We start from the raw sequence: 18752 nt of genomic DNA, 5'->3' as shown, positions 1-18752 counted from the left end.
TAATGTAAGTATCTTAACGTCTCCCCTCCCCCTCTTTCCCCCCAGGTCTTATTTTAATAATCTCTCAAAGAAAGGAAAAAAAGAACACAAATAATATTTGACACATAACAAACAGACAATGTCCCAAAGATATAGGAAAAGTTCATACATTCAATCAGTCATTTTTTGGAATGAGTTCAGGTTGTATTTTTGTAAGACAAAGTAACATACAGTAAGCCTCTGAAAGGAGTGTAGTGTGTAGAGTGTAGTGTGTAGTGTGTAGAGTGTAGTGTAGAGTGCAGTGTGTAGTGTGTAGAGTGCAGTGTGTAGTGTGTAGTGTGTAGTGTGTAGAGTGTAGTGTGTAGTGTGTAGTGTGTAGAGTGTAGTGTGTAGAGTGTAGTGTGTAGTGTGTAGTGTGTAGTGTGTAGAGTGTAGAGTGTAGAGTGCAGTGTGTAGTGTGTAGTGTGTAGAGTGTAGTGTGTAGTGTGTAGTGTGTAGAGTGTAGTGTGTAGAGTGTAGTGTGTAGTGTGTAGAGTGTAGTGTGTAGTGTGTAGTGTGTAGAGTGTAGTGTGTAGTGTGTAGTGTGTAGTGTGTAGCGTGTAGAGTGTAGAGTGTAGCGTGTAGTGTGTAGTGTGTAGCGTGTAGAGTGTAGCGTGTAGTGTGTAGTGTGTAGCGTGTAGCGTGTAGCGTGTGTAGTGTGTAGTGTGTAGCGTGTAGCGTGTAGTGTGTACAGTTGAGCACCTTGTTTCTTGGTATACTAGCAGCGTTAGCGACTACGTCAAACTGTACATGCGTCAGAAGGGCATTACAAACAATATAACATAGTTATCAGTAGTGGTTGCACTGAGGGCATGGGCCGTGTAAACCAGTGAGATGTAAATGTACTGTGCATGCAGGACATGGTTTCAGAGCTGCCGTTGATATAGAAGTTCAAATTTTCCCAAATTGAGAAAAAACTGGGAAACATGAATAAATGTACAATAAACCCATCTCTCGCTCATATAACAGGACATCTGATACAGTCAAAGCACATTCCATAGTAAGCTAGTGTTGGTTAGAGAGCCAAAAGTGAATAAGACAAGGCAGTGTTGAAATCAAAGATTTAACGACAACTAAGGCCTTTTTAGTAAGAAGGGCAAGCTCAAGAGATGAATCAAGGAGATTGTACTTGGATCTTATCTTGTTCCAAATAAACAATAAAAAATGTGTTTATCTGATATCAGATGCCCCATATCTGGATATTTTATCCAAAGCTCTTTGTGAAATCATAAAAGGCAGCCCCGCTCCCCCATCTGATAGATCAGTTGCCCTGGATACCAGACTGTTGCCCTGGATACACCAGTGGGTGGAGGTTCCCCCTTACCACTGATACAGGATCAGATAGTGTTTCATCTCCCTATTGATAAGGTTAGAATCAGGGGTAGAATCATCTGATCCTAGATCTGTGGCTGGGAGCTACAGCTGCAACAGCCTGGGATGAACCCAGGTCTAGTGGATTTCAGGAGGAGTGATGCTGTGCACATAGCTAATCTCAAAGTAAAAGCCTTGGTTACAACGTCTCTCACTCTGAACAAATTGTGTGATATAGTCCTCTGTAAATAAAATAGAATCTTAAATACTTTGGCAAAGCAAGAGAAACGACGGTTAAGAGATTCAAGTAAGACCCTGTTCCTACCTGCAGGCTGTAACGGCTGAGGGGCGATGGAGGGAGGAACAAAAAACAACAACATAAATCAACGCAAACAAACTCACTGTGATTTCTAAAAACGTGGCTGTGCGAAAAGAGATCATACAATACGCAGTAGCTACAGTTAGGTTGGTCTTTCCAAATCACAGTTTCTCCCTAGCACACCTCGTCTGAGAGGACATGGTAGATAGAGATGTGACGATTCATCAATACGCAGTTTAGACAGATCCAGCTCAGACAGATCCAGCTCAGACAGATCCAGCTCAGACAGATCCAGCTCAGACAGATCCAGCTCAGACAGATCCAGCTCAGACAGATCCAGCTCAGAGAGGCCCAGCTCAGGAGCTCCATCAGCAGGAGATTATAATTTAGAACGGAAAAGGAATGTGGTTTTATGCAACAAATGTTAGTGCATCGAATCGTATCGCATCTAACCGAATCGCATCGATTCGTTCTCTAATCAAACCGAATTGTTTCAAACTAAAAAGTATTGTTCCTGTATCGTATTGGAGCCCATGTATCTAGAAACGTATCGTATCGTCTTGAAAGGGAAAGATGCACATCCTTAATGATAGAGCATGACATACAGCAGCTATAAGCACACATAAGGAGTCCTCAACCCTAACCCATGACATACAGCAGCTATAAGCACACATAAGGAGTCCTCAACTCTAACCCATGACATACAGCAGCTATAAGCACACATAAGGAGTCCTCAACCCTAACCCATGACATACAGCAGCTATAAGCACACATAAGGAGTCCTCAACTCTATCCCATGACATACAGCAGCTATAAGCACACATAAGGAGTCCTCAACCCTAACCCATGACATACAGCAGCTATAAGCACACATAAGGAGTCCTCAACCCCAACCCATGACATACAGCAGCTATAAGCACACATAAGGAGTCCTCAGTGTGCTAATTCTTCAGAAAATAAAATGCCACAATACGTTAAGAAACAGACCCAACATGTCATTATATAAGACAAAACAGAGGTAACAAATAATCATTTGTTTTAAAATAAACTTTCCCCATGTTTTTTTCTTCTTTGCCATGACACTGAGCTTCCTTGTCCAATAAGGCAGGCATGTGAAGTTAAAAACCTTGTGTTAAGGTGTATCAAGTGGCTCTGGGTGTGGAAGACTGCCAGTCCAATCTGGTCTAATCTGGTTTGGTCCAGTCTAGTCCAGTTCAGTCTTTCATCTGGTCATAGATGCTGTGGTCGAAGGCTCGGTCCAGAGAGGGCAGTCTCCTGTGTCTGGAGTACTTGACCTGCAGTAGGTCTCCCACCTCACTGATGGCACTCAGCGCCTAACCACAGACACACACACACATACATGTTATATTAGCACACATGTTCTGAAGAAACACATACACACATTTCAATGATCACACACACACACGTCACTGATCACACACACACACCTCACTGATGATCACACACACACACGTCATGACTGCAAACACACACACATTACTGATTACACTCAGACTGGGCCTTGGGAGAGCAGAGCTAGGGTCTATGATGGGGAAGACTGGGCATTGGGAGAGCAGAGCTAGGGTCTATGATGGGGAAGACTGGGCGTTGGGAGAGCAGAGCTAGGGACTATGATGGGGAAGACTAGGCGTTGGGAGAGCAGAACTAGAGTCTATGATGGGGAAGACTGGGTGTTGGGAGAGCAGAACTAGGGTCTATGATGGGGAAGACTGGGCGCTGGGAGAGAGAGAGGAGAGGGAAGAGAGGAAAGGGGAAGAGAGGAGGAGGGAAGAGAGAGAGAAGAGGGAAGAGAGGAGGAAGGAAGAGAAAGAGAAGAGAGAAGAGAGAGAGGAGAGGGAACAGAGGAGGGAAGAGATAGAGGAGGAGGGAAGAGAAAGAGGAGAGGGAAGAGAGGAGGAGGGAAGAGAGAGAGGAGAGGGAAGAGAGGAGGAGGGAAGAGAGAGAGGAGAGGGAAGAGAGGAGGAAGGAAGAGAAAGAGAAGAGAGAAGAGAGAGAGGAGAGGGAACAGAGGAGGGAAGAGAGAGAGGAGGAGGGAAGAGAAAGAGGAGAGGGAAGAGAGGAGGAGGGAAGAGAGAGAGGAGAGGGAAGAGAGAGAGGAGAGGGAAGAGAGAGGGGAGGAGGGAGAGAGAGGAGGAGGAAGAGAGAGGAGGAGGAGGGAAGAGCGAGAGGAGAGGGAAAAGAGAGACGAGAGAGGGAAGAGAGAGAGGAGGAGGGAGAGAGAGGAGGAGGAAGAGAGAGGAGGAGGAGGGAAGAGAGAGAGGAGAGGGAAGAGAGAGCAGAGGGAAGAGAGAGGAGAGGGAAGAGAGGAGGAGGGAAGAGAGAGAGAGGAGGAGAGGGAAGATAGGGGAGAGAGGGAAGAGAGAGAGGAGAGGGAAGAGAGAGAGGAGAGAGGGAAGAGAAAGAGGAGGAGGGAGAGAGAGGAGGAGGAAGAGAGAGGAGGAGGAGGGAAGAGAGAGAGGAGAGGGAAGAGAGAGCAGAGGGAAGAGAGAGGAGAGAGGGAAGAGAGAGAAGAGAGAGAAGAGAGCGGACAGGGAAGAGAGAGGAGAGGGAAGAGAGGAGGAGGGAAGATAGGGGAGAGAGGGAAGAGAGAGAGGAGAGAGAAGAGAGCGGAGGAGGGAAGAGAGAGGAGGAGGGAAGAGAGAGGAGGAGGAGGGAAGAGAGAGAGGAGGAGGGAAGAGAGAGAGGAGAGGGAAGATAGGGGATAGAGGGAAGAGAGAGAGGAGAGGGAAGAGAGAGGAGAGGGAAGAGAGGAGGAGGGAAGAGAGAGAGAGGAGGAGGGAAGATAGAGAGAGAGGGTAGAGAGAGAGGAGAGGGAAGAGAGAGGAGAGGGAGGAGAGAGGAGAGGGAAGAGAGGAGGAGGGAAGAGCGAGAGGAGAGGGAAGAGAGGGGAGAGAGGGAAGAGATAGAGGAGAGGGAAGAGAGCAGAGGAGGGAAGAGAGAGGAGGAGGAGGGAAGAGAGAGAGGAGGAAGAGAGAGGAGAGGGAAGAGAGAGAGGAGGAGGAAGAGAGAGAGATGAGAGGGAAATGAGGAGGAGGGAAGAGAGAGGAGGAGGGAAGAGCGAGAGGAGGAGGGAAGAGCGAGAGGAAAGGGAAGAGAGAGAGGAGGAGGAAGAGAGAGGAGAGGGAAGAGAGAGAGGAGGAGGAAGAGAGAGAGGAGGAGGGAAGAGAGAGAGGAGAGGAGAGGGAAGAGAGGAGAAGGGAAGAGAGAGAGGAGGGAAGAGAGAAGGAGGGAAGAGAGGTGATACACAAATCAATGTGACAGAGGTTGGATATCAGACAGCAGTTAGATATGAAATAGAGAGAGCGAGAGAGAGAGAGAGAGAGAGAGAGAGAGAGAGAGAGAGAGAGAGAGAGAGAGAGAGAGAGAGAGAGGGTAGAGGTAGAGGTAGAGGTCGAGGTAGAGGTAGAGAGAGAGAGAGGTAGAGGTAGAGGTAGAGGTAGAGAGAGAGAGGGGGGGAGAGAGGGGTAGAGGTAGAGAGAAAGAGAGAGAGAGAAGAGAGGAGGAGGGAAGAGAGAGGAGGAGGGAAGAGAGAGAGGAGAGGGAAGAGAGGAGGAGGGAAGAGAGAGAGGAGAGGGAAGAGAGGAGGAGGGAAGAGAAAGAGGAGAGGGAAGAGAGAGAGGAGAGGGGACAGAGGAGGGAAGAGATAGAGGAGGAGGGAAGAGAGGAGGAGGGAAGAGGGAGAGGAGAGGAAAGAGAGAGAGGAGAGGGAAGAGAGGAGGAGGGAAGAGCGAGAGGAGAGGGAAGAGAGAGACGAGAGAGGGGGAAGAGTAGAGGAGGGAAGAGAGAGGAGGGGGGAAGAGAGAGATGAGAGGGAAGAGAGAGCAGAGGGAAGAGAGAGGAGAGGGAAGAGAGAGAGGAGAGGGAAGAGAGGAGGAGGGAAGAGAGAGAGGAGAGGGAAGAGAGGAGGAGGGAAGAGAAAGAGGAGAGGGAAGAGAGAGAGGAGAGGGGACAGAGGAGGGAAGAGATAGAGGAGGAGGGAAGAGAGGAGGAGGGAAGAGGGAGAGGAGAGGGAAGAGAGAGAGGAGAGGGAAGAGAGAGAGGAGAGGGAAGAGAGGAGGAGGGAAGAGCGAGAGGAGAGGGTAGAGAGAGACGAGAGAGGGGGAAGAGTAGAGGAGGGAAGAGAGAGATGAGAGGGAAGAGAGAGCAGAGGGAAGAGAGAGGAGAGGGAAGAGAGAGAAAGGAGGAGGGAAGATAGGAGAAGAGGGAAGAAAGAGAGGAGAGGGAAGAGAGAGGAGAGGGAAGAGAGGAGGAGGGAAGAGAGAGAGAGGAGGAGGGAAGAGAGGAGGAAGGAAGAGAGAGAGGAGGGAAGAGAGGAGGAGGGAAGAGCGGTGATACACAAATCAATGTGACAGAGGTTGGATATCAGACAGCAGTTAGATATGAGAGAGAGAGAGAGAGAGAGAGAGAGAGAGAGAGAGAGAGAGAGAGAGAGAGAGAGAGAGAGAGAGAGAGAGAGAGAGAGAGAGAGAGAGAGAGAGAGAGAGAGAGAGAGAGAGAGAGAGAGAGAGAGAGAAGAAAGCAGACCTGGCTCTCAAGAGAAGACTGCACACAAAATGAGGTGTAAACTGAGCTGCACTTCCTAACCTCCTGCCAAATGTATGACCAAATGTATGACCGTATTAGAGACACATACAGTGGGGAAAAAAAGTATTTAGTCAGCCACCAATTGTGCAAGTTCTCCCACTTAAAAATATGAGAGAGGCCTGTAATTTTCATCATAGGTACACGTCAACTATGACAGACAAATTGAGAATTTTTTTCTCAAGAAAATCGTATTGTAGAATTTTTAATGAATTTATTTGCAAATTATGGTGGAAAATAAGTATTTGGTCACTTCCAAACAAGCAAGATTTCTGGCTCTCACAGACCTGTAAGTTCTTCTTTAAGAGGGTCCTCTGTCCTCCACTCGTTACCTGTATTAATGGCACCTGTTTGAACTTGTTATCAGTATAAAATACACCTGTCCACAACCTCAAACAGTCACACTCCAAACTCCACTATGGCCAAGACCAAAGAGCTGTCAAAGGACACCAGAAACAAAATTGTAGACCTGCACCAGGCTGGGAAGACTGAATCTGCAATAGGTAAGCAGCTTGGTTTGAAGAAATCAACTGTGGGAGCAATTATTAGGAAATGGAAGACATACAAGACCACTGATAATCTCCCTCGATCTGGAGCTCCACGCAAGATCTCACCCCGTGGGGTCAAAATGATCACAAGAACGGTGAGCAAAAATCCCAGAACCACACGGGGGACCTAGTGAATGACCTGCAGAGAGCTGGGACCAAAGTAACAAAGCCTACCATCAGTAACACACTACGCCGCCAGGGACTCAAATCCTGCAGTGCCAGACGTGTCCCCCTGCTTAAGCCAGTACATGTCCAGGCCCGTCTGAAGTTTGCTAGAGTGCATTTGGATGATCCAGAAGAGGATTGGGAGAATGTCATATGGTCAGATGAAACCAAAATATAACTTTTTGGTAAAAACTCAACTCGTCGTGTTTGGAGGACAAAGAATGCTGAGTTGCATCCAAAGAACACCATACCTACTGTGAAGCATGGGGGTGGAAACATCATGCTTTGGAGCTGTTTTTCTGCAAAGGGACCAGGACGACTGATCCGTGTAAAGGAAAGAATGAATGGGGCCATGTATCGTGAGATTTTGAGTGAAAACCTCCTTCCATCAGCAAGGGCATTGAAGATGAAACGTGGCTGGGTCTTTCAGCATGACAATGATCCCAAACACACTGCCCGGGCAACGAAGGAGTGGCTTCGTAAGAAGCATTTCAAGGTCCTGGAGTGGCCTAGCCAGTCTCCAGATCTCAACCCCATAGAAAATCTTTGGAGGGAGTTGAAAGTCCGTGTTGCCCAGCGACAGCCCCAAAACATCACTGCTCTAGAGGAGATCTGCATGGAGGAATGGGCCAAAATACCAGCAACAGTGTGTGAAAACCTTGTGAAGACTTACAGAAAACGTTTGACCTGTGTCATTGCCAACAAAGGGTATACAACAAAGTATTGAGAAACTTTTGTTATTGACCAAATACTTATTTTCCACCATAATATGCAAATAAATTCATTAAAAATCCTAAATGTGATTTTCTGGAGAAAAAAATTCTAATTTGGTCTGTCATAGTTGACGTGTACCTATGATGAAAATTACAGGCCTCTCTCATCTTTTTAAGTGGGAGAACTTGCACAATTGGTGGCTGACTAAATACTTTTTTCCCCCACTGTATTTCCCTGAGATTACACAGATCCACAAAGAATTCGAAAACAAACCCAATTTTGATAAACTCCCTTATCTACTGGGTGAAATACCACAGTGTGCCATCACAGCAGCAAGATTTGTGACCTGTTGCCACAAGAACAGGGCAACCAGTGAAGAACAAACACCATTGTAAATACAACCCATATTTATGTTTATTTATTTTTCCATTTGTACTTTAACTATTTGCACATTGTTACGACACTGTATATATACATAATATTACATTTGAGATGTCTTTATTCTTTTGGAACTTCTGAATGTAATGTTGACTGTTAATATTTTTGTTTACTATCTACTTCACTTGCTTTGGCAACGTTAACATACGTTTCCCATGCCAATAAAGCCCTTAAATTAACATTGAATTGAATTGAGAAGAAAGCCGATTGAAAGACAGACATTGGACCTACTTTGGATGGATGGCATCATGACATGACAAGAGGAGCTTATCAGAGAGCATTATGGGCCAGTGGAAGCCCTCACTCCACTCCTTCCACCAAGGTTGGGGTCAATTCGACGGCAGTAAATTCAGGAAATAAACTGATCAATTCATCAATTGAAAAAAAATCATATATTTTCAGTGAATTCTCAATAAAAGGAAAAGTAGAAGCTATTTATTTCAAATCACTTCCTGAATTGACTGCCTTCAATTCAAATTGACCCCAACCCTGCCCTCTACTCAATCTTAATGCACCGTTGTCAGTGACTCTATTGTTTCTACCACCCTGTCAGTGATGCTGTAGGTGGGTGTAGTGGTGGAATCAAGCGCAGGACACCGAAGTACAGTCCAAAAGACTTTAGTGAAAATCCACAAGGGAAAATGAACAAACTTGCCCGAAGGCGAAACTCCGCACGTAGGCGACAAAACAAAACGGGCGCACTACACAGGTGCGTCAAACGCTCCAACACAGTGGAGAATAGCTCAACCGAGCGATATAGTATACACGTCCAGCAACGCACGACAGAAATAAAGCAATCACACACAACACTAGACAAACACAACGAGAAACTTATAGGACACTAATTACACTAAACGATAACAGGTGTCACAACAAACAGACAAAAGCAAACGAACATAGAAACATGCAACGGTGGCAACTAGTATTCCGGAGACGACGAACGCCGAAGCCTGCCCGAGCAAGGAAGAGAGGCAGCCTCGGCCGAAACCGTGACAGTACCCCCCCCTTGACGCGCGGCTCCAGACGTGCGCCGACTCCGGCCTCGGGGACGACCAGGAGGACGCGGAGCAGGGTGCGTCGGGTGCCCACGATGGAATTCCGTCAGGAGAGACGGGTCCAAAATGTCTCTCCTCGGCACCCAGCACCGTTCCTCCGGACCGTACCCCTCCCACTCCACTAGATATTGGAGACCCCCCATCCGACGTCTCGAATCCAAGATGGACCACACGGAGTACGCCGGTGCCCCCTCGATGTCCAATGGGGGCGGAGGAGTCTCCCTGATCTCACTTTCTTGGAGTGGGCCAGCTACCACCGGCCTGAGAAGAGACACATGGAACGAGGGGTTAATACTTTTATATTCAACAGGTAGTTGTAATTTGTAACACACCTCGTTCAACCTTCTCAGGACTTTAAATGGCCCTACAAACCGCCGACCCAGTTTCCGACAGGGCAGGCGGAGGGGCAGGTTTCTGGTAGAGAGCCAGACTCGATTACCAGGTGTGTACACCGGTCCCTCACTGCTGTGGAGATCGGCGCTCGCCTTATGACGACGGAGGGCCCGCTGCAGGTGGACGTGTGCAGCGTTCCATGTCTCCTCCGAGCGCCGCGCCCACTCATCCACCGCAGGAGCCTCGATCTGGCTCTGCTGCCAAGGTGCCAGAACCGGCTGGTAACCCAACACACATTGAAAAGGGGTTAGGTTAGTGGAGGAATGGCGTAGGGAATTCTGGGCCATTTCGGCCCAGGGAACGTACCTGCCCACTCCTCCGGCCGATCCTGGCAGCATGTTCTAAGAAACTTCCCCACATCCTGGTTCACGCGTTCCACCTGCCCATTACTCTCCGGGTGGTAACCCGAGGTGAGGCTCACCGAGACCCCCAACCGCTCCATAAAAGCTCTCCAGACTCTGGAGGTAAATTGGGGACCTCGATCAGACACAATATCCTCGGGTACCCGTAGTGCCGGAACACATGGGTGAATAGTGCTTCGGCGGTTTGCAGGGCAGTAGGAAGGCCCGGCATAGGGAGCAAACGACAGGCCTTAGAAAACCGGTCCACAACGACCAGTATAGTGGTATTCCCCTGTGAAGGAGGAAGGTCAGTGAGGAAATCCACCGAGAGGTGAGACCATGGTCGTTGTGGAACGGGCAGCGGTAGTAACTTACCCCTAGGCAGATGTCTAGGCGCCTTACACTGGGCGCACACCGAGCAGGAGGAAACATAAACCCTCACATCCCTCGCCAACGTGGGCCACCAGTACTTGGCACTAAGACAGTGCACTGTCCGGCCGATACCAGGGTGTCCAGAGGAGGGTGACGTGTGAGCCCAATAGATCAATCGATCCCGAACCTCGAGCGGAACGCACTTCCGACCCTCCGGGCATTGCGGTGGACTAGGGTCGGTGCGTAACGCCCGCTCGAGTTCAGCATCGACCTCCCACACTACCGGTGCCACCAGATACGACTCCGGCAGTATGGGAGTGGGCTCCACGGACCTCTCCTCCGTGTCATACCGCCGAGACAGTGCGTCTGCCTTACCGTTCTGTGACCCAGGGATGTACGTGATCTTAAATGTGAACCGGGTCAAAAACATATTCCACCTCGCCTGGCGAGGGTTCAGCCTCCTCGCTGCCCGGATGTACTCCAGGTTACGGTGGTCCGTCAAAATGAGGAAAGGGTGTTGAGCCCCTCAAGCCAGTGCCTCCACACCTTTAGGGCCTGTACTACGGCTAACAGCTCCCTGTCCCCCACGTCATAGTTTCGCTCCGCCGGACTGAGCTTCTTGGAATAGAAGGCACAGGGGCGGAGTTTAGGTGGCGCGCCGGACCGTTGCGACAGCACGGCTCCTATACCGGCCTCTGACGCGTCCACCTCTACCTGAAATGGCAAAGAGGGATCCGGATGCGCCAGCACCGGAGCCGAGGTAAACAGGTCCTTCAGCCTCCCAAACGCCCTGTCCGCCTCGGCTGACCACTGCAGACGCACCGGACCCCCCTTCAAAAGAGACGTTATGGGAGCTGCCACCTGTCCAAAACCCCCGGATAAACCTCCGGTAATAATTCGCAAACCCCAAAAACTGCTGCACCTCCTTCACAGTGGTTGGCGTTTGCCAATTACGCACGGCCGACACCCGGTCTACCTCCATCTTCACCCCTGACGCAGACAACTGATAACCCAAAAAGGAGACCGACTCCTGGAAGAACAGACACTTCTCTGCCTTGACATACAGGTCATGCTCCAACAGCCTCCGCAACACTCGGCGCACCAGGGCCACATGCTCGACTCGGGTAGGCGAGTACACGAGAATGTCATCGATGTACACGACCACCCCCTGCCCCTGCATGTCCCTGAAGATCTCATCCACGAACGATTGGAAAACTGAAGGAGCGTTCATCAACCCGTATGGCATGACGAGATACTCGTAATGGCCCGAGGTGGTACTAAAGGCTGTCTTCCATTCATCGCCCTCCCTAATGCGCACTCAAGTTGTACGCGCTCCTGAGATCTAATTTAGTGAAGAAACGCGCCCCGTGCAATGACTCCGTCATGGTCGCAATCAGCGGGAGTGGATAACTGTACTTCACCGTGATCTGATTGAGACCACGGTAATCAATGCACGGGCGTAATCCTCCATCCTTTTTCTTCACAAAAAAGAAACTCGAGGACGCAGGGGAAGTGGAGGGCCGTATATATCCTTGTCTCAGAGATTCGTCTATGTACGTCTCCATAGCTCTCTTCTCCTCCTGAGACAGAGGATACACATGGCTCCGTGGGAGCGCAGCTCCTGCCTGGAGGTCTATCGCACAATCTCCCTGCCTATAGGGAGGCAACTGCGTCACCCTCGACTTACTGAACACAATAGCCAAATCCCCATACTCAGGGGGAACGTGCAATGCGGGCACCTGGTTTGGACTCTCCACCGAGGTAGCCCCTACGGAAATGCCTAAACATCGACCCACACACTGGGCAGACCACTCCATCAGAGCCCTCTCCTGCCACGAAATAGATGGGTTATGGGTACTCAACCAGGGCATGCCCAGCACCACCGGATACGCAGGCGAGTCGATCAGAAATAGCTGGATCATCTCCTGATGACCCCCCTGCGCACACATCCTAAGTGGCGCAGTGACCTCCTGATCAAGCCCGCACCCAACGGACGGCTATCTAGGGCATGAACGGGAAGGGGACGTCAACAGGAAGAAGGGGAATCCCTAAGGCTAAACAAAACTTCTTATCAACAAAATTCCCAGCCGCGCCTGAATCTACCAGCGCCTTATGCTGGGAATGAGGTGCTACCTGTGGAAAACGCACAGGTATACAGAAATGTGCAACAGAGAGCTCTGGGTGAGTGGGGCGCCTACTCACCTGGAAGGACTCCCCAGTGCGGGACCTGTCGTCCTCTCCCCTAGGAGGCCATCCCCAGCACCTAGCCGCGGTGTGTCCTCCCCGACCACAGTTGGTGCAGGAGATGGACCCCCTCGTAAGCCGACCCCTCCTCTCTCTAGCGCCAGCGCCCCGAGCTCCATGGGGCACAGCTCGGAGGCGCTGGAGGGTGAAATGGACGGACCCCCTCAGGGACGTCCGCGGGTAGCTAGCAGGTTATCCAGCCTGATGGACATGTCGACCAACTGGTCGAACGAGAGGCTGGTGTCCCTACAGGCCAGCTCCCTACGGACGTCCTCGCGTAGACTACATCGGTAGTGATCGATGAGAGCCCGCTCATTCCACCCTGCATCCGCCGCTAGAGTACGGAATTCCAAGGCAAACTCCTGGGCACTCCTCTTCCCCTGCCGGAGGCAGACCAGACGCTCCCCGCCGCTTCCCCTCCGGGGATGGTCAAACACCGCCCTGAAGCGGCGGGAGAACTCGTCGTAGGTGATGGTGTTCGCGTCGATTCTCCTCCACTCTGCGTTGGCCCATTCCAACGCCTTCCCGGAAAGGCAGGATATCAGGGCGGACACGCTCTCGTGTCCCGAGGGCACCGGGTGCACGGTGGCCAGGTAAAGCTCCACCTGGAGAAGGAATCCCTGACACCCTGGCCGCGGTCCCATCGTAGGCCCTCGGGAGCGAGAGTCGAACTCCTCTGGGTTCCGGAGCGGGAATGGGCTGACTTGCCGATGGTGCTGGCAGGGAGGATGGCGGTGGAGAAGTCCCTCGGGTCTCCCAGCCTCGGATGGTGGTGATCACCTCCTGCAGTGCGGACCCCATCCGCAGGATCTGGTCACTCTGTTCGCGGACCCTGTCCTCCAGTGTCGCCTGTGCTGCTGCGGCTCCTGCTGATTCCATTCTTGAAGGTGTGTGATTTTGTCAGTGATGCTGTAGGTGGGTGTAGTGGTGGAATCAAGCGCAGGACACCGAAGTACAGTCCAAAAGACTTTAGTGAAAATCCACAAGGGAAAATGAACAAACTTGCCCGAAGGCGAAACTCCGCACGTAGGCGACAAAACAAAACGGGCGCACTACACAGGTGCGTCAAACGCTCCAACACAGTGGAGAATAGCTCAACCGAGCGATATAGTATACACGTCCAGCAACGCACGACAGAAATAAAGCAATCACACACAACACTAGACAAACACAACGAGAAACTTATAGGACACTAATTACACTAAACGATAACAGGTGTCACAACAAACAGACAAAAGCAAACGAACATAGAAACATGCAACGGTGGCAGCTAGTATTCCGGAGACGACGAACGCCGAAGCCTGCCCGAGCAAGGAAGAGAGGCAGCCTCGGCCGAAACCGTGACACACCCTCTTTAGACGACTTTACTTCTTATCGCTCCCAAAACCCCTGCCTGGCTTTCCAAGCATGAGTATAGCTACAGCTATGATGAAATAACATATTCAAGAAACATGAGATTTTTTATTTTTTTTATGCGTGACTGGATGTGAAAACATATAACATCACATCAAAGGGTGGTTTGGGTTGTAGGGGGAGGAGACAGAGGAGACAGGGTACAGACCTTTGTGAAAGAGAGAAGAAGTTAAAAGAGGTGGAGGCAGAGTGAGTGTTCAGTTAAATGGGGAGTCCTGGGGGAGAAAGAGATGAAGAGAGGATGTTTGATCTGGTGCCCGCAGTGAGGGGAGGCGTACTTGCACACACCCACCACTAGGGGGATGGGGGTTACCTACCATGGTTACCCACTGGGCACACACTGATTGAATTTAATCTTGTTTCCAAGTCATTTCAATGAAATTACGTTGAACCAACGTAGAATAGATGTTGGACTGATGTCTGTGCCCAGTGGGTAGTTAGATTTTCTCTATCAACTCCATTTTGTCCTGCACACAAGTTTTGGGAAATGCTGCACTAAGAAGAGGAAGTCATTGTGCATATGGAATGGAAGACAGGATGTAAGAAAGGAATGACACAGGAGTGTGTCTGTCTTCATGTCTTTAGTGTGAATAAGGTCACCATTTTGTGCTGAGCATGGGGGCATAGTTACCGTGTCGAGCATGTCTTTGGTGTGAGCAGCAGAGATACAGAATCGCGCTCTTGACTCGATGATGGGTGTGGCTGGAAAGCCCACCACCACCACCCCGATGTTCCTCTTCAGCATCTCTCTACCAAATGCCCTGAGAGAGAGAGGGAGTGAGAGAGAGAGAGGGCGAGAGAGAGCGGCCGAGAGTGAGGGAGAGAGGGAGAAAGAGAGCATGATGTGGGGAGAAATAAAGAGAGAGAAAGCGAGACAGAGAGAGGGAGAGAAATATGGAGGGAGAGAGATTGAATTGATAGGGAGCGAGAGGGGAAAGACAGAGAGAGAGAGAGAGAGAGAGAGAGAGAGAGAGAGAGAGAGAGAGAGAGAGAGAGAGAGAGATAAAGAGATAGAGATAGAGAGAAAGAGAGAGAAAGAAATAGAGAGAGAGAGATAAAGAGAGAGAGAGAGAGAGAGAGAGAGAGAGAGAGAGAGAGAGAGAGAGAGAGAGAGAGAGAGAGAGAGAGAGAGAGAGAGAGAGAAGAGAGAGAGAGAGAGAGTTGTGAACATGGAATAGTTTTAAGATGGTCATACCAAGGATCATATGGAATATTTTTAAGATGGTCATACCAAGGATCATATGGAATAGTTTTAAGATGGTCATACCAAGGATCATATGGAATAGTTTTAAGATGGTCATACCAAGGATCATATGGAATAGTTTTAAGATGGTCATACCAAGGATCATATGGAATAGTTTTAAGATGGTCATACCAAGGATCATATGGAATAGTTTTAAGATGGTCATACCAAGGATCATATGGAATATTTTTAAGATGGTCATACCAAGGATCATATGGAATATTTTTAAGATGGTCATACCAAGGATCATATGGAATAGTTTTAAGATGGTCATACCAAGGATCATATGGAATAGTTTTAAGATGGTCATACCAAGGATCATATGGAATAGTTTTAAGATGGTCATACCAAGGATCATATTGAATAGTTTTTAGATGGTCATACCAAGGATCATATGGAATAGTTTTAAGATGGTCATACCAAGGATCATATGGAATAGTTTTAAGATGGTCATACCAAGGATCATATGGAATAGTTTTAAGATGGTCATACCAAGGATCATATGGAATAGTTTTAAGATGGTCATACCAAGGATCTTATGGAATAGTTTTAAGATGGTCATACCAAGGTTCATATGGAATAGTTTTTAGATGGTCATACCAAGGATCATATAGAATAGTTTAAAGATGGTCATACCAAGGATCATATGGAATAGTTTTAAGATGGTCATACCAAGGATCATATGGAATATTTTTAAGATGGTCATACCAAGGATCATATGGAATAGTTTTAAGATGGTCATACCAAGGATCATATGGAATAGTTTTAAGATGGTCATACCAAGGATCATATGGAATAGTTTTAAGATGGTCATACCAAGGATCATATGGAATAGTTTTAAGATGGTCATACCAAGGATCATATGGAATAGTTTTAAGATGGTCATACCAAGGATCATATGGAATAGTTTTAAGATGGTAATTCCAAGGATCATATGGAATAGTTTTAAGATGGTCATACCAAGGATCATATTGAATAGTTTTAAGATGGTCATACCAAGGATCATATGGAATAGTTTTAAGATGTCATACCAAGGATCATATTGAATAGTTTTAAGATGGTCATACCAAGGATCATATGGAATAGTTTTAAGATGGTCATACCAAGGATCATATGGAATAGTTTTAAGATGGTCATTCCAAGGATCATATGGAATAGTTTAAAGATGGTCATACCAAGGATCATATGGAATAGTTTAAAGATGGTCATTTACATTTAAATTTACATCATTTAGCAGACGCTCTTATCGAGAGCGACTTACAAATTAGTGCATTCAACTTATGATAGCCAGTGGGACAACCACTTTTTCTTCTTTTTTTTTTGATGGGGGGTGGGGGAGGGGGGGGGGGGGTAGAAGGATAACTTTTATACTATCCCAGGTATTCCTTAAAAAGGTAGGGTTTCAAGTGTTTCCGGAAGGTGGTCAGTGACTCCGCTGTCCTGGCGTCGTGAGGGAGCTTATTCCACCATTGGGGTGCCAGAGCAGCGAACAGTTTTGACTGGGCTGAGCGGGAACTGTGCTTCCGTAGAGGTAGGGGAGCTAGCAGGCCAGAGGTGGATGAACGTAGTGCCCTCGTTTGGGTGTAGGGACTGATCAGAGCCTGAAGGTAAGGAGGTGCCGTTCCCCTCACAGCTCCGTAGGCAAGCACCATGGTCTTGTAGTAGATGCGAGCTTCAACTGGAAGCCAGTGGAGTGTGCGGAGGAGCGGGGTGACATGAGAGAACTTGGGAGGTTGAACACCAGACGGGCTGCAGCGTTCTGGATAAGTTGTAGGGGTTTAATGGCACAGGCAGGGAGCCCAGCCAACAGCGAGTTGCAGTAATCCAGACGGGAGATGACAAGTGCCTGGATTAGGACCTGTGCTGCTTTCTGTGTAAGGTAGGGTCTTACTCTGCGAATGTTGTAGAGCATGAACCTGCAGGATCGGGTCACCGCTTTGATGTTAGTGGAGAACGACTGTTGTCCAGGGTCACGCCAAGGTTCTTTGCACTCTGGGAGGAGGACACAATGGAGTTGTCAACTGTGATGGCGAGATCATGGAGCGGGCAGTCCTTCCCCGGGAGGAAGAGCAGCTCCGTTTTGCCGAGGTTCAGCTTGAGGTGGTGATCCGACATCCACACTGATATGTCTGCCAGACATGCAGAGATGCGATTCGCCACCTGGTTATCAGAAGGGGGAAAGGAGAAAACTAATTGTGTGTCGTCTGCGTAGCAATGATAGGAGAGACCATGTGAGGATATGACAGTGCCAAGTGACTTGATATATAGAGAGAATAGGAGAGGGCCTAGAACTGAGCCCTGGGGGACACCAGTGGTGAGAGCACGTGGTGCGGAGACAGATTCTCGCCACGCCACCTGGTAGGAGCGACCTGTCAGGTAGGACGCAATCCAACAGTGAGCAGCGCTGGAGATGCCCAACTCGGAGAGGGTGGAGAGGAGGATCTGATGGTTCACAGTATCAAAGGCAGCAGATAGGTCTAGAAGGATAAGAGCAGAGGAGAGAGAGTTAGCTTTAGCAGTGCGGAGAGCCTCCGTGACACAGAGAAAAGCAGTCTCAGTTGAAAGACCAGTCTTGAAACCTGACTGGTTTGGATCAAGAAGGTCATTATGAGAGAGATAGCAGGAGAGTTGGCTAGAGACGGCACGCTCAAGAGTTTTGGAGAGAAAAGAAAGAAGAGATACTGGTCTGTAGTTGTTGACATCGGAGGGATCGAGTGTAGGTTTTTTGAGGAGGGGTGCAACTCTCGCTCTCTTGAAGACGGAAGGGACATGGCCAGCAGTCAAGGATGCGTTGATGAGCGAGGTGAGGTAAGGGAGAAGGTCTCCGGAAATGGTCTGGAGAAGAGAGGAGGGGATAGGGTCAAGCGGGCAGGTTGTTGGGCGGCCGGCCGTCACAAGTCGCAAGATTTCATCTGGAGAGAGAGGGGAGAAAGAAGTCAAAGCATAGGGTAGGGCAGTGTGAGCAGGATCAGCAGTGTCATTTGACTTAATAAATGAGGATCGGATGTCGTCAACCTTCTTTTCAAAATGGTTGACGAAGTCATCCACAGAGAGGGAGGAGGGAGGGGGAGGAGGAGAATTCAGCAGGGAGGAGAAGGTGGCAAAGTGCTTCCTAGGGTTAGAGGCAAAGGCTTGAAATTTAGAGTGGACCAAGGATCATATGGAATAGTTTTAAGATGGTCATCCCAAGGATCATATGGAATAGTTTTAAGGTGGTCATCCCAAGGATCATATGGAATAGTTTAAAGATGGTCATTCCAAGGATCATATGGAATAGTTTTAAGATGGTCATTCCAAGGATCATATGGAATAGTTTTAAGATGGCCATACCAAGGATCATATGGAATAGTTTTAAGATGGTCACACCAAGGATCATTTAGCCTTTGATTTAGAATTTGAGGACCCTTGTAAGTATAAAAAAAGGATTTGATGAAACACTGAATTTGGCCTCACTGCTATTAGCCCATAGAAACATATTGAATAACATATTCATGCATGGCAAAACAGCTAGTCAAAAAATAAATCAAAAGGAAGTTTGTTTTGAAGTGTCTGTCCTATTTAAGAAAGCTCAGGAAA

The 18752-nt window shown here is 48.7% G+C and overlaps 1 protein-coding gene across 1 annotated transcript in view; it reads right to left on the bottom strand.

The window, feature by feature from the left end:
• Window positions 1-636: 636 nt before the first annotated feature.
• LOC121544601 (serine palmitoyltransferase 2-like) overlaps window positions 637-18752 on the bottom strand; it is a 57674-nt gene continuing 39558 nt past the window's right edge. The window contains exons 11-12 of the mRNA XM_041854575.2: window positions 14565-14694; window positions 637-2982 (exon numbers count right to left, since the gene is read on the bottom strand). Coding sequence (XP_041710509.1) covers window positions 2863-2982; window positions 14565-14694 — 250 coding nt within the window. The 3' untranslated portion in view covers window positions 637-2862. The remainder of the gene's footprint in view (window positions 2983-14564; window positions 14695-18752) is intronic.

Source organism: Coregonus clupeaformis, chromosome 29, assembly GCF_020615455.1.
Source record: "Coregonus clupeaformis isolate EN_2021a chromosome 29, ASM2061545v1, whole genome shotgun sequence".
NCBI lineage: Eukaryota > Metazoa > Chordata > Actinopteri > Salmoniformes > Salmonidae > Coregonus > Coregonus clupeaformis.
Note: the sequence above shows the minus strand (reverse complement) of the source record. Positions and strands in the feature narration are given on the sequence as shown.